This window comes from Aptenodytes forsteri, unplaced genomic scaffold (assembly GCF_000699145.1).
Source record: "Aptenodytes forsteri isolate BGI_AS27 unplaced genomic scaffold, ASM69914v1 Scaffold88, whole genome shotgun sequence".
NCBI classification, from domain to species: Eukaryota; Metazoa; Chordata; class Aves; order Sphenisciformes; family Spheniscidae; genus Aptenodytes; species Aptenodytes forsteri.
Genome location: NW_008795948.1, coordinates 4,939,642 through 4,956,359, shown reverse-complemented (window position 1 = coordinate 4,956,359; position 16,718 = coordinate 4,939,642). Strand labels below are relative to the sequence as shown.

The 16,718-nt window shown below is 37.2% G+C and overlaps 1 protein-coding gene across 1 annotated transcript in view; it reads left to right on the top strand.

Annotated features, from left to right (window-relative positions):
• The window catches only part of UVSSA (UV stimulated scaffold protein A), a 64,665-nt gene that overhangs the window by 23,504 nt on the left and 24,443 nt on the right, over nt 1-16,718 (top strand). Inside the window, exon 8 of the mRNA XM_009285440.2 lies at nt 4,290-4,401. Within this exon, the coding sequence (XP_009283715.1) occupies nt 4,290-4,401 (112 nt within the window). The remainder of the gene's footprint in view (nt 1-4,289; nt 4,402-16,718) is intronic.

The following is a 16,718-nucleotide window of genomic DNA, read 5'->3' as shown; positions in this document are numbered from 1 at the left end:
GTCTCTGGTAAGACTGCCAAACTGTGTTAGTGACTTTCCTCGTATCGCCTGATAATTAGAATGGATTTGAGAACAGGACCTTTTTTCCCATGTTCTTTGACAGGTTATTGAGAAACAAGCAGTTGCGTGACTACTTATCTTACAGGTATTTAATTCTGTACACTACAAGAAAAGCTTTACATCGTAGTATTTATCATTTGAGCTTATACTTCCCTTCAGATATGGCATACTGCTTGTTTTTATCATAGTCTCATTTTTCTTGTTTGCAAGTACCTAACCACTCATTCCTAAAAGATTATAATGTACTAATTCTGCCACTCAAAATGTTGTCTTAAATATTTATTTCTTCTGATTTAATTGTGGATTGTTGAGTTCTTTCTTTTTTAATTGACTGAAGAAGTTTACCTCTAGTGGAAAAGTAGATTAATAGGTGGCTGAACTTTCATACTGCATCTGTAGAGCTTGCTTTGGGGCTTTCTTCATGTTTGAAAAGTGGAATTAAAAAAAAACAAACCTACTTTTCTGACTAATAATGTTGCCCATGAGCTCTCCTCCTTTCTGTAGAAAGGGAATGGAACAAAACAGCATAAATGGGATGGTTCTGATGAAGAACCACTGGAATGAAGTAAATTGAGATATAACTACCCACTACTACCATGCAACTTTTTGAATTTCCACCGGTGATGACTTTAAAATATTAAAAATAAAAAGATAAGTAAGTTATCTTGTTAAAAAATATATCAAAATAAAGACTTTATGTCTGTTTGAAGGGAAAAGGGGGCTTAATTCCTTATAGTTAGCTAAGCAGTTAATTTTTTTTACAGGAAATCTAAATTTAATAGAAGACCCCAGGGAAATTCAAGGGTGTGAACAATAAGCATAATATTTTATGAAAATGACCCCCATATTTAAAATCTGGCATTATATGTTATGCATTGTAGCACCAAGTCCACATCTACCTTTTAGAAAATTAAAACACATAAATTCTGTTTAGTGTTTGATATGCGCTGCACTAGCTGAAAGCCATAATGCCCCTAAAACCTTGGGTTGCTTTTCACCTTTCATAAATTCCTGGGTAGATTCTATACAAAAAATAATTTTCAGCTCCGTGGCTCATTGTTATTCAAACTTGATTGATCGTCGTCATTTACTCAGTGAGGAAGTTAAGTGCTCCTGTCATTTCCGAAGAGTATAATTGGGACGTTTCACAGGTCAGCAGTAGTGACAGGTTTCCCTTTTGATTAGTGTTAGACTGATAACAAAAATTACAGTTTCCTATGATTAATGTTTTCTATAGTACTTCAATGCACAGTTCATGGATTGTACCTAAACAAAGTGAATTTGCATCTGATTATGCCTTTTCTCCGTCAGGCTTTTCACATGCTTTAAAGTTTCAGACCATGCAGGTAAGACAGCAAAGTTGCTTCTAATGCAGTTTTCAAGTTGAGGATTAGTGAAGCCCACTGAATTTTGGTATATTAATGTGCAGAGAGTGACGTGCCTCCAACAGTATGTGAACAAATTAGGAGAAATTTCAATTAAAGATAGTACTCTTCTGAATTCTTCCTAGTCCCCTCAGATATGCCATGCACCTGAGTACTTGTATTATACCCACGGGTATTTTAGGTATAATCTGGCAATTTAAGTTAAATGATCACTCTGAACTGAGTTTTCTTTCTCTTACTAGTTTGACATTATTTCTCAATTCCTTAAACCTGTTGCTGTTTATTTGTTTACAGACTACTTCTGAGTAAAAACTGTGGAAATACACTGAATTTACTTTCCCTGTTTTATAATGTGAAAGTTAGTCAGCTTTTACATTATGGCACAAAGTTGTAGGCTATCATCCATCACAAGTTTTAGCTTGGTGAAATCTTTTTTAATAAATAAATGAGAAATGGAACCTGAGTGTGGAAAACATGATGTTGCCCTGCTTCTAGCTGGAGAAATAGGAGTGGATATTATTTCCGAACTTAATTAAATTGCCCCTAACAGATAAAAGGGGATGACAACACCAGCAGAATTTTGAAACCAAAATACAAACAAACCAACTTCTCTTCAATCTCTAGCCTTCTCCTATTGTGCAGGGTACAAAACCTGATGATGTTTTTCTTTCTAAAGGCCATTGGGAAGGTCTTCTAAAAGTTGCAGTTTAACACAGATGTTCTTTCATGTCTAGTGCCTTTGCGAGTTTGTGATCGGCGGTAGAATATTTGACCCTTGCTTTGCTTTAGAACTCTATATTTTGGTTTCTGCTGGGAAGGTCAGGTTCTGCGTGCATCTGTCTTGGCCGTGCCAGGTAGGGCCTGAATTCCTTCTTTCCTTTCGATGAGGAAAAATGTTTGCAGTGGGAAACAAAAAGTAAAGTAGGGTGCAGGATCCTCCAGCACAGCCTGAAGGTTGGCAGCTCTCGAGGTAGTCATAATTGCGCTGAAGAGACTACGTTGTGGTTGCTACCTGTCTTTGGCAGCAAGGTGCTTTCAAACATGATTATGCTGGGACTTTATTTTAAAATGAAGACTAATTAGATGTTCTCTGGTAAGAATGCCGTAGTAAATCTACTCTATTCGTCAGGAGAGTAAATAATTTTTTTTTTTTTTTTACTTTTTTTCCACTGGAACTGCAGCTTTCTTAAATCAAAGTCATTTTTTAAACAAAGGGAAGAATTGTACGTCTAACTTGTACCATCCATTCATTATATGTTAAAGTGTATCAATATGTGTGTTAATATCAATTAATGATCTTTATTAAAAATTAGTTCAGTCCAGCTTACAAGTAATACTGACCAAAAAGAAATGCTGATTTTTTTAATTATTTATTTTAACTTTTTAACTACATTCAATAAACCAAGATTGGTTTCTAGGTTTTTTGCCTTCAGAATATATGTATGATTTAAAGGAACTCAGCTGTGCAGCTGTGACACACGATTAGAGTAGTGAATTAAATTGGGAAAAATTCTGCTGCAGGCAAAACCTGCAGTATCCTCCGGTGTTTGTAACAATGAGTAGTTGATATGAATATCAACGTAAGTCAGATGCAGTAAGAGAAGTAAAGAACATGGCTGAAAATAGTAAAAATGATACCATTCCTTATCTATTGCTTTGGCTTGCTGCAGTGGAGTTGAAAAACTGTGGTAAGGTTGGTTTTAGTGGATACCCCTTATTATTTCCTAGACTTGTGAAAGTGCATGGCAAAAACAGAATAATATGCAAATTATGTTGTTAAGAATTAGGTGACTCCCAAGGTGGGCAAAGGAAATAAAGCATAAAACCTTCATCATTGCTGCCTTTTTAGGGTAGTTGGCATTTGCTATTTTAAAGTTCTGATAGTACAGGCCATGTCTGAGGTGGCACAGATTCTTTTAGCTTATGTGTAGTATAAAAGAAAAGTTCATTTTCAGGTATGGAACAAGCTTAGAAAAAAATGTAGAGACTTGCTGGCACATCTAGCTGAAATGGTATATAGGAAGCCACTTACGTGAATGAATTACCCTGGTTGTTAGTTAGTAGGAACTCCATTTCTATTTTTCAGCTAGTCATAGATATTCAATTTCAGACTGCAATATAAACCAAGTGCACATTTTAAAAACCCCGTTTTGTTGGTCTTGACCATAGTAATGTGTGCAGTCTCATGGTGTGAATGGTTAGGATGTACCGAATTAGTTAAGAAATCACAGAATCATAGAATAGTTTGGGTTGGAAGGGACCTCTAAAGAAATGAATGTATCAAATTAGTTTTAGTGCTATTGTGAAGGAACACAGTGAAACACTGTAGTATACAGATCTGAATATTCTTAGTTTGGTCAGTATTAGCTTGCCAGTCCCTCAGCTTCCCCTCCTGTTTGCCTGCTCTGGTTTTGAGCTCTTAAACAATTTGTGGTACTATTTAACATGCCACAGACTATTTGGGTGCAGCTAAATGAGTAAAATCAGCCAAAGGAGAAGAGATAAGGCTATAATTTGCTCATTAAGTCAAAATCTTGATGTTATTTTAAGATTCTTTGGTCTTATTTTATAGCTTCACACTTTCTCAGACTTCACCAACTGCATGTGTTCTAACGGATAAAAGGGGCTTTAAAGAAGCCCTTAGGATAGAGTATGGCTTTAGAGATAAAATGTTAAGCAAAGGCCTAATCTTAGGTAAAGATTAAATACATAATTAGGGAAATACTTTCGACATAGAGCAGTCTCAGTAGGGCTATCAAGATGTCTGCAAAATATTTTCAGTGTGAAGGGAAATGAAAAGCAGCCTTCACGTTTAAAAAAAAAACATCAAAAATATCTCTGTAGATGAAAGCCTCGGATGACGATGACGACGAGGAGGACGAAGATGAATTTGTGGAGGTCCCTGAGAAGGAAGGTTATGAGCCCCACATTCCAGACCACCTGCGTAAGGAATATGGTGAGTTTGCCCAGCTGTGACGAGCTTTATCCCTGCATGTTACTGCTGCACTAAAGTAAATAAACAGCCATTCTGAAGTAATAAAGTGATCAGCGGTGTGGGTAATCTCTGACTGCTATGAGGAAGTCACTACATAGATACGGGAGCAGCGATTGGCTCTAGATAAACAAATACTTTCTAGGAGCAAGAGCAACCGAGACGGGAAGCTTATTTCTTTCCATCATGCTCCACTGTAGTTTAGAGCCAGAAGCAGCACCCTGTATGCTTGTAAGTGTGCTAAAAACATACTGGGAGTGAAGGGATTGCAAAGTAAAGCTATAAATGAGCCTGAATTTTAGAAATACTGGTAACTGTCTGGTGAGATGGGATAAGGTCTTGTACCTGCATTAATAGCAGTTGGAGATGCGCAGCCACTTCCTCCCATAGGGTGACCAACTTGCAGCTCAGAAAGAAGGCTTTTTTTTGTTTGGGTGTTGCTATCACAAGATGTTAAATGGGGCTCAGCCTTCAAATGCAGAATTACAGCCACTGAGCACATACCACATGACAAAATATAATCTTGTCTTCTTTTAATGCATTCTAAAGATTTTTTTTTTTTAAATAAAGATATAATGCGTTTTTATGAAATCGAGAGGGGAGTAACTCAGGAAAGTTCGTCTTAAATAATTAAATATCAGTGCATTGCTCCTTGTCCTTTGTACATCTAGCTTATTGTCTGCAGCTTTGCCTCTGTGCAAATCAGAAGACTTCAGTACATTGTAGAGAAGGAGAGGGTAGCTGCCATCACACAGAAGCTAAAAACCTTGGACACTGTAATAAGTTTCTTGCTCCTGCATTTCTCCATGAGTATTTGTGTAAGACTGGTGCTGTGTTGTGCCTTTTTCAGTCCTGTTCGTGCTTATTTTTAACTTATCTGTGGTTTGCATCATAAAAATCAGGCTGCAGCTATTACCTGTATAAACCAAATGTTTCTTTTTGCTGAAACAAGGGGCTGTGCCTGTGTAAACTCAAGATGATGTAGCTCAAGTGACCTTTTTACTGTCTTCTGCCATCAAATTTGGCTACAGACAGGGAAAGATGGTCAGTAATGATAACCTGTAGTGGCTGGGGTCAGCTCAAGGACATCTCCAGGAGTGAAGTCCTGCTACTGCCTCAGTCCATCTACCCCATCTAGACTTAACCTACCAGAACCTACCTAACTTCCCCACCCTGCGAAGTAAGGCCTGCATTGATTATCTGTGTTCCCCACCTAAGGACTTGCAGCAACTCCAACTGGCTGGTTCCAGTTTGTTTGAAGGAGGTAGATGTCTCCGTTCCTCAGTGCCTTTAAAAAAATGTGAAAATTAGCAAACTATATTATAGAGAACTGAGATTAGACTAGTGCCCTGGTGAGCAGGTAGCTGCAATGTAGTTTGGCATGACTCTTAGCATATGAGTTGCTTGAAACGGTCTGTAGGCACTTACTTTGTCCAGCCAACAGTTGGGGAAGGTGAAGTGGAACTGGGAGTATCGAGGTAGTGAAATGGAATGTGGATGTGTGTGTTAGATGAGAACACAGAACAGTGGTGAAGGGCTGTAGGACGCAAACTCAGGAACTGGGCAGCTTTTTGGTTTTTTGTTCATGGAAAAAAATGTTTTATTTTGATAAAATTATACCAGTATATGTTGGCTATCCCAACTACCTCAGTCTTGTAATAAACTCTGAAAAACTTCTAATTATTGCTAACAGTGGGACTTTCAAAAAAAGAATATAATGGAAGAGAGGGGTAGCAGCCTTCCAGACAGTTGTGAAAAGCTTCTTAGGTATACATGGCTAATGAGAGTCCAAAAACATTGGTATGATAGTAAATGAATGAGCAAATGAGGTTAGTTATTAACATAGCTATGGTTCTTTGTTTTTTTTCCTTCCTCTGGCAGTATCCCTTGTGCCAAAACTGGTATTTTCTTAATAATTCCAGGCACTGGAACTTGTTTTTCCTATCTTAACAGCAGCCTGATGAATCCTAACATGCGAAAGTTCTGTTTATGCTTGTCAACTTCCACTGAAAGTGAAATGTACTCATCTATTCCCTCTCTCCCTTTCCACCCCTGTCTTCCTCATGGACATACATTTTTAAAAAATAAAGCATCTTACCACCCTTTGTATCACGCTAACACAATACTTCACTGCTATTTGAATTACTCCTCATGGAAAAGGATAAAAGAACAAGCCTACTATCTACTCAAGGATATTTTAAAAATCTATATAAAATGGATTAAGAAATTCCCAATTTGTATTTAAACTATTGCTGATAGGAAAATATATTATAGTGAAGAAGCCAATCGATCAGAAAACAAAACCTCTCTGATTTTGTGTACATGTAGTTATGTAGGAGCTAATGGTCACACTTGGCTGTTCTTTACCTGATGTGTTTGTTAAAAATAGCATTTTGAAAGAAATGAACCATTCTTGATGTTCCTGAAGGCGTTCAGGTTTTCTTGCTGCCATTTAAAGTTATTATGTAAGCTCCCAGTTCAGGAAAAAGTCTGAAAAGAATTCAGAATTCCTGAAAAGAATTCAGGCAATCTTTTAAGCATGTGTTTTCTTCTATCTTTGTGTACTTAAGTGCTTTCTTGGATCAAGTGGTCAGTTACTAGCTCAAAATCTATTTCAGAAACCAATATATAACTATTGCGTAAATCAACTGACTTCTGTGTAATTAACTTCGGGTCTGCATGAGGAAAATGGAGAACTATATTTGCTCTACTGGATTCTGTTCTGCATGTGTTTTTAATAAGCAAAACCAAAATAAGCATCCCTTTGGCACATTTAGAAAAGTGAGTTATCATATTAAAATACACAAGAATATATTGATTTCATAGTAGCATGTTGTCATCAAGAGTTGGCTGTGTTAGGCAGCCACCCCTCTAATTAAATATGGTTCTTTGTTCCATATGCAAGTGCAGTTATCATAGCAGTGACTTTAGCTTTATCTTAATATAATCCAGGTGAGGTTTTGCTACATTTCTTTAGTTTGCGTTTAGTTCATGAGGACTCTGAGCTAAGAAAATGAAAGTCTGTGCAAGTGGTATGTTCTAACTAGAACGTTAAACCTGCAGTGTCAAATAAAATCTCAGTGTTATGTAGAAGGTGTGAACAATTTAAAGCTTTTTTCCTTGTGTTGTTACTTTTCCTGAACAAGCCAGGAGAAGTGAACAGCTCCTCAGATTAACTTTTTATATAAAACAGGCAAAGTTGTAAAACATGACTGTGAAAATGGGTTAAAACGTGACATTTAAATTATTAATTTAAAAGTCACTTTATTCCCTTTCACTTCTCTCAGGAAAATGGAACTATCCTACCAACAAGGTAAATTTCAAGCTGAGATGCTATTTCTGATGACACATACGTGTATTTGTGGTTCTCCTGAGATCTGAAAAGTTTGTGAAAAATGAAAAAATATTTAGAGACGCGAGAAGTTTTGTACGCATAAGTATATAGACATGTGCAGTTGTATTTGTGTATAGGTAGTTGATGATCTCAAAATTGATGATGATATTTAACATACAAGGCAAAATAAGCATGGGTGCAGTTTGGGTGGAGGAACAATTAAACAAGTCAATTTGAATCTACATGTATAAGATGAAATGTAAATTTGTTAAAAGAATTTAGGTGATTAGATAACTGAAGTGTGAAGATATAACCCATTAGGGGTGTCATGCCAAATTAGCATTACCAGACTTTTAACGACCTCCCATTTGTATAATCCTTATTTACACTTGCACCTGATGTCTGCAACAGACAAGAGACTAGCCATCCTGTGGTACTGCAGAGCCATTTTAAATACATTGTGTTGCTAAAGAGGCTGAAAAAGAAACAGCGCTGTGAAAATAATTTTCATAGGGTTACGCTGGTTCTCAGCACTCTGCACCCATGTTGCTTATATCCATTGCCCTTTTATGGCTAGTATTGCTAACCCCTTAAAAACCGAGGCATTATTCATTTAAAAGAAAGCTTTAGGGAGAGAGAAAATCTTGTTTCCACTTGAGATTTCCCACATTCCAGCCTTTGCTGGTCAGCTGTCAATTGCATTGGCTTAAAGCCTTAAGTTGGATAAGGTAAGGGATGGAACTGTGCAGCTTCTGACGTTGTTCTTGTGTGAGACAGAATTTGGTGCTGACACCAGGATAAAAGATTCCTTCCTGCCCTTGGTCTTGGCACAGCTTGCAGCTGAGCTCTGAACCGCATGGGGAAGTGATCCGTTTTGAGAGATGTGCTTTTCCATGTGAAAATGGAACAATTCTCGGATCTAGTTCAGAGCACCCACCTCCAGCAACTGTCATCTGCTAATGGGTTTTCTCAATTCATAATTCTTGTCTGTGTCTCAATGCATGCATTCATGAACTTACTTATGCAATACTACTTTGAAGTACAGGGAAGTGCTATTGCCATTTTACAAGTGGTGAGATGAGGAAGCCGTCTGACTTGGGAGTATTAGCATGGAAGCAGTTTCATCCTTATCCAAAATTACATGAGAAATGACTGTACAGTTAAGAACACAAACCATTATTTCAAATCTGGTTAATCAGATTATTTCTCTTGTATTTGAGCCTTAAGCCAAAATGTTTTTAGGTCCCTGATAGCTACTTCAGTGGTTCACATTGCATCTTAAAGCCTGCTTGGGATTTCTTTCATATCGGGATCAAAGCTGCAGTTCTAAAATCCCAAGGGTTAGTTCTATCCATTTCAGAAATTCTTCCCCCTTCCCATCACAGAGTGATGTGCCTTTGTGGGTTAGATGTCCCCACACTGCCTTTCCTAATCTGATGGTGTCTGGGTCATGCCTTTTCTGTGTGTTAAGTAGGTGGGTTTTTTTTTTAGTATGAAATGTCATAGCAACATGGGAAAGAAGGCTTATACCCCAAGTGAACAAATAAGGTGTACAAAACCAGGCTATTTCCTTAGTAGAGGAGTCGCCACCTGTTTTTTTACATAGAATTAGGAGTGCTTCAGGCTACACGAGCTATCTAGTGCAGCTCTCGCTGAGCATTTTCAAAACATGAATAAACTTGCTATTGCGACCATTCATTAAAGGTGTGGGGGTTTTATAGCTTTTGCATTTTCTCTGAACATTAAAAAGCCTGTATTAGAAATAACAATGAAGTACTGCATAGACTAATGCATGATTGAATTTTCAGATTTGAAGCGGTAAAAGTCATGCATTTCAGGGCATTTATTCAGAAGATTGCACTTGCTTGTATTGACCAGGTATACTCTAATCTGTACCTAAGCAGCAGACTTCCATGCATATTGTTTTTAAAAGTTTTATTCTCTTGACTGGCATCTATCAAGACATGGGGGGGACACAATGATTAAAAGCAAAAATGCCTCGGAAATGTGGAATATAATAGAATCATTACGGATTAAAAAAATAGGAAAATTAGTAATTAATTTATTGGAATCTGATTCTTTTATTCCCTGCAGAAAAGATTTTCTAAATGCTTTTAAATGTTTTTGTTCATGTGGTCAAGTGCTAATGTTTCATCTGTGTCACACCAAGAACAATGGCACTGAATTTGAAGCTTTGCCTGTTATCTAACCGCATGTGTTGCTGTGTAGCTTCACTGTGCTGACTCTTTCTTAGCTCTATTTATCTCCTTCATTTTTGATGTAGGAAGTAGGAAAAAAGTGGTTTTAGTTACTGCATGCAATAGTAACGTGCTCTTTCATCCTACATCTAAATGAAGTTTCTCCCATAAAAAGGCTGGTTTGCTGTTCTATATAATAGATTTAAAGCTAAACATGGCAAAAAGAGCACATATGCAAGTGTTGATAAGGCAAAATAGAAACCACTTATTTTCACCTGTGAAGAAATTATGGCTTTCATACTGGTCTTTTTTCCTCCATAGAAGCATCTAACAGATTTTGTTGATACAGAATGATTATCTGTTGATTTTACAGTTAGGTTTTCCTTCATTCTGTGTTTTTTTTAATAGTACACATGAAAATTTTCTGGAAATCACAGGGAAAAAGCACAAATCCTAAGTGTTGAGTTTACATCCCTAACTACAACATCTAAACATCTCTGAAATACTCAGTGAAAGACTTGTTTTCAGTGCTTATTAGTCTTTTAGGAAAATACTTTGTTTAGTTTTCTATTATTAGGATTGATTAAGGTTCCCTGGTGGTAGGCATATTTGAAAAGCTTACTAAAAGTTATTTTGTAATAGCTTTTTAAAATGGTAGGGTGTTGATCAAGTCTGGGCTTCCACAGGAGAGAGCTTGATTATCATGGCAATGATCATGAAGTAGACTTCACTCAAGTGTGACTCAATGCGAGTAAGAGAACACGAGTGTGGGATCGGTACAGCAGCTTCTGTTGCTAATAGGTAGCTATATTTCAAACAAAATGTAAGGCGGGTTTATTTGGGGCGAGAGGTATGTCTGAAGAGCAGTCTGGCCAATTGCTTTCATCAGCTACAGGCCATAAAAATGTGCATCACCGTGATTAACCAAATGATTGTGCCCTACCTTAGTTGTAATGAAAACAAATGGTTTTGATGACATCATTATTTGGCAATGAAGTTGCTGAGGTTCTAATGACTGTTGAATCGCTAAATAGACACACATATACTGGCTAAATGGGAATTAAAAATTATACTTAAGCTTTTTCTTTCCTTACTACAATGATTTCTCAGTTTGTCTGGGTTCTGCTTTAAAAGCCTAATAACTTTTTAGTCTGGTTTGATTTGTCTGGTCTCCATATCTCAGGAACTTCCTGAGGGAATTCTTCCTGCATGTGAAGAACATGGAGAACAATTTTACATGGAGAAACAGCTCAGTGGAGACCACAGCGAAAACAAACCAGCAGACTTCAGAGCGTATGAAACACAGTTCTCAGGAACTGAGTTTGAGACTTAAAATTACACTATCTAGGCTAAATAAGGACTTGTGGGTATTACTTGACTTCTTTAAGGGGAAAAAACAAATCACATTTTGCAGGGGGAAGGACAGGCAGAATTATCTACTTACCTTTCACTGCCCTGTGAAACTTGGGTTCCTTTTTCCCAAATTTGGAAAATACAATTAACACACAGTTGTGTTTTTCTCCCTAGACAAGAGTCTAGTATTTAGAATAAGGTTTCTATTAAACTGACTATAAATCCTTCAAAAAAAAATCATAGTTGTTACATGATTGAAATAACATGCATTGATTTACCGTAAATGTATAGATAACAGATACTCAGCGCTGAAGTTAGGACCCCAGTCCTGAACTGCTATAATCAAGTATGTGTTGTGTGGTCTCAATTTTTCTTCACGTATACAACATTAGAATTATTTAATTATAAGTTTACAAGTGAGATTGCCTCATTATATTAGTATGTTTTGAATATATATGTATATGGACAAACACATGTTCTATATAGGTACACTTAAGACCATAATTGAGTAAAACTTATTATAATACAGTATTTGGAATGAAGATAACTTTGCACATTTACTAAAAAACATGATTTACACTTCCAAAAAAATACTTCTACATCCATGTAGTAGTATTGATTGTAGAGATTTCTTCTGATGCATCCTAATCAGTTGATCGTGCAAACCCTTCCTCACTCTCAGGCAAGGTCCTTCTGTGTAAATAAGGTTCCCAGAAAATTTGACAGGACGAGGGATATATTTGATTCCTACTAAAGTTCTTAAAAATTAATAGTCACTGCACAGGATGCTGATAATAATTCTGAGTGGTTTGCGGTAGTAGTGTACCTCATAGGAACTATACAATGGCCAGGGACTGCAAAATGATAAGCAAGAAGTTTGAAAGATCAAGATGTAAGGTGTAGAAAGGCTTTCATCTAAAAGGGACTGCAAAATGATAAGCAAGAAGTTTTAAAAGATCACGATGTAAGGTGTAGAAAGGTTTTCATCTAAACTCTGCTTCTTTGATTCATTCTGATTCTTAGCTATGATTGTAAAACAACAATAAATAGGGTTAATTAATGAGAATTAACATTATAACAAATTAACATATTCTGTAATTCCAGTAAGCCAAACAAAGTATTTATGTAATGTTAATGAACTCTTCTAGTTAACTCATATAGTCGTTACCTTTTTTCTTTAATTTGAATTTCCAAAGTAGAATTCTAAAATTTTGGACAAATGTAAATGAGCATAGCTGCATTCAAAGGCACTGGGGTCATCTTTTTTGGTTGTTTAAAACCTCTGATTATAAAAGACCCCTTGATGACTTTTTAAAAGTAGTGTAATTTATACAGAAATATTAATATGTGCAGTTGTCCATGTGATAAGTTGCTTTGAGTGCACACACAGCTTATGTGTGCTGTGAGAATATTTGCTAAAGCCATCTCTGGCATTTCAGCATCCTCCCCTAGCAGCTGCAGACAGCAATTTGTTTAGTGGAGTTCAAGAGTAAGATAAGAAACTGTGCCTATCTAAAATTAAAGAGGAAGTTTTCTACCACAATAAATGGTAAGAGTTTTAATCACTGTTGTCCCTGTATGAATACTTTTAAGGTTTTGTTCGTAACAGATAATTTTTTTTCCTCATTTTAGAGTTCTGTGTAGATGAAGTGATACTAACAAGAAAAGAGACTGATTTTTTTTAGGTAGAGAGAGATGAAATTTGATCCCAATTAAAAAAAACCAACTGAATATTCCTTTAATTTGTGATGGCTTCATAAAGATCAGATATCTGTCAGGGATGACATATAATTCAAATCTCCATCCCTTATGAGTAGCAGAACCTTCGGAGATAATGAAATCTTCCTACCATATGATCACCTATGTTAATTTTGTTCACGCACACATTTGTGCATGAAGAGGTATAGCAGAACTGACCTGGGAACACTGAAGCTCTTTGGAAGCAATGCCCCAGACTTTGACTTGAACCCTCTGGTCTGCAAGTCCATATGAAGTAAGCTTTGCAAAGTTCTGTTCAGTTAGCAGTAAAGCTTCTTGTGCTTCCTGAGTGAAATACATGCAGGTTTTTTTCATTAGGAGCACACTAGAGGGTAAATGGGGAAATGCTGTACCTGAACTGCTGGATTTTCCTGACAGTCTTAAAGAGTGTCTGTACTAATATAAATCGCATACATCCGGCTTGACTAAGATTCAACAAATGGGAAACAGAAATTATTATATTTTTTTCAGGAAAGTTGAAGTCCATAATACTTGTTCATATTCTATCTCTGTTTTTTCAATTAAACTTAAGTGAATCTGAAGTAGCTAGATTTCGTCTAAATCCACACAGCTGAGGAAACCTGTGCTTGCTCTTTCTCTGAATTTTCACTGAGGGGCTTTTATCTCCCCCTAATCCCACCATTTCTGTCAGGACATAATCTCTTTCTCAAATTTACATTTTAATTACAAGGCCAGCTGAACTAGCTAAAATCAATAATGTCAGCATTCAGCAGCCTAACTTCAGCTGAAACCCCAGCCTCTCTCTTTCCTTCTATCGATTTATCTTGTGAACACGGTCTACTTTATTGCTTCAGGCAAATAGGTGCCATTTGGTCAATTTAAACAAAAAAAGGGGATTTGAACATTTTTATGATTCTTTCTAAAAGCCGCTATTGGAACAATGTGAACCCAGGTACTGTATTTGTGTTAATAAAATACACAGAACAGCCAAACTCTTAAGAGGAATTTTACTTTTAAAACTGCACTTAATCCCATCTATGTCTTAAAAACAAAACAAAAAAACTCCACCCTCACGCTGGATACCATTCAGCTAGGGCTGTCTGCATGGTGACTCTTGTCTTTATCTTGTTAGCAAAAACTGATTTTATAAACAAATATTTTTTTAAAAAATCCACAGTAGAGGTGCTGTTACTGATGTCGTAGTGTATTTACCGTTAGCCATTTTTCTGTTAATGGTTTAAAATAAGAAATCAATGGGAAAATATTTTGTTCTTGTAACTCCTAAGAATTCCTATATTGATCTTTTGGATGTGATTTTATCTACCTAAATGTCACATTGTCCATTTATCTCTCTTGCCTTTTCTTTGTGTTGCTGACTGCTTGTCTCTGCTGTTCGCATCCTCTGCCCCCTAAAAAAAAATAATCAGTGTAGTGAATGAGCAATTATGCTTTCCATAAACATCGTAGGAAAAATTGGAATGAAACTAGGGTTTCCTGAGAACTTTTAATACATAAGCACATATTCTCTCTGGAGAGGAAAAAAGGTGTGAGACACACATATCTGCTAACTTCTGACTTCAACATAGTTTGTAAATAGTACACATACAAGTGCTCTCAAAACTGTTGCTTTAAACAATGCTTTTCAGAAAGGTATTCTTGTCCTTTAAAACAAAAAAAAGAGAAAAAAGGCAATTTTAAATGCTAACTACAGTCTAAGCAATTCTACATTACAGATAACAGTCTATCATGTATTTTTCTCAGCTAACCTTGTTCATGCCAAAGGGCCTGTTTGTTTGTAGCTGTTTCTGTCATAAAAGGAAGTTTACTTTTCCAAATCCTGATGATTCTAAAGTGTGGTTATAACAGAATCTTTTGGGTTAATTCTGTTTCACTTTGATACAAAGCACCTGAGAAGGGCTTTTTCCCTGTCTAGCCTATGACAGGAGCCGAGATGGGGAGTCCTATCCTGCCCCCTTTCCAGATACATAAATTCAAGGTGGCTCCTTTCAGTGAAATATTAAGTGCTGTTGAAAAAGCACTTTTATGGAGGCACCATTATCCCTCTTGAGCGGCAAGTCCCCAGCCTAATAAATGTCATGAGATCATTTCGTTTGCTATTTAGCCTAGATATTCCTCTGCTTAGTTCCATCCTATTACGCTTTTATACGTCCTTTGTTTTGAAAGAGGAAGGGGAAGCTATCTGCCACAGTTGTCATTACTGGTCCCTGCCCTGAATCACCTTGCCCTTAAAACATTTTCCTTCGTTGTTACCAGTATAAGCCATACTAGAGAGAGACATGGGGTCTCAGATGGTCTTAGAAGAGTCCTCATCCTTGAGAGTATTCTGGAGCTCTTTATTCTCTCTGGAGTCAGCTGTGTTCAGAAGATCTAGCAATGACTGAACTGGCCATTCGCTGTATGCAGCAAAATTTAAAGGCTACACAAGCCAGATCCAACTGGATGTCTGCTTTTGTTTCCCCTCTCCTTCTGAGGGGCTCTAGCTTTGCGGATTTTGAATTGGGATTGTCAGCTCCCTCCAGGGAGAGGATGTCCAGGAACTAGGTTAAGCAGGGGGTTGACAGGGCATCCTTCTCAGTGCCCTGAGCTTGGAGCCTTGGAAAGCGAGGAGGAGATGTCATTCCCTGCGCAAGGACTCAACTCCTGATCTAGGTACTTGGAAAGTTTAGACCCATATGTACCTAGGGGATGGATCTAGAAGGTTGCCAGCTCAGCAACTTGACCTGTAGCTGGAGTCAGGCAATGCCTTCTGTGTGGTTGCACCCCATAGGTTACAGGGAACGTGTGGTACAAATGAATCAAGGTCAGGATGAATTACTGGGAGACCTTATAAGGTGGAAAGAAGGGGTCAGGGCAAGTTGCTCTGATTTTGTTTATGAAAAATATGTTTTTCTCTGAAATGAAAATATTTTGTGCACCAAAGCTACCTGCCACTATGGGTCCTGCAATTTCCTACTCAGAGGGCAGGTCATACCACATTACCTTTTCTTTTTTTAGTTGGTATCTTGTGATACATTTAATGATTAGCAAAACAAATTAGCAAAGCAGCAATACTTCTGGATACAGCTTCAGGGCTGGCTAGAAGTGGGCAAGAAACTAAAAGTCCCGATTAAATAATAGCTAAATCACGTCAAGTAAACTCAGGCTGCTTTTCATAAGAAGGCTGAGATAATTTGCTTAAAATTTTAGTCTTGTGAAACCATGACTTTTTTGTGTTGATTTAGTTTTTTGGGGGGATGGGGCTTTGCATTTCAATTTTTTTTATAAAAAGGCTTTCTGAGGGGGCAAATGTAGTCTATTGCATTAGTGTGAGGGATCACATCTCTCCGTTTTTAGCTGTCGTTGGCTGAAAAGTTCTTGTTACTACTGCCAGCTAATAGAGTTGCTTCTCTAGCTCAGCAGGTAGAGGCATGTGCTGTCTAACTGCTCAGCCTATCTAATTGCATCATTACAGTCCATGCTGACTGTCTAATCTAGCTGTATAAAGTAATTAAGTTGCCCCACCACTGAGCTGCTGGTGCTGAACGTCAATGCCTGGTGCTGCCTTGCAGTTGGCTTGTTTCTCAGGTGTAGCTCAGGCATTTACTGTCTCTTGAGCGTACTCTGTGGGTATACTCATTGCTTCTGCCAGCACTTAGGTGTTTTATCTTGGCAAATTG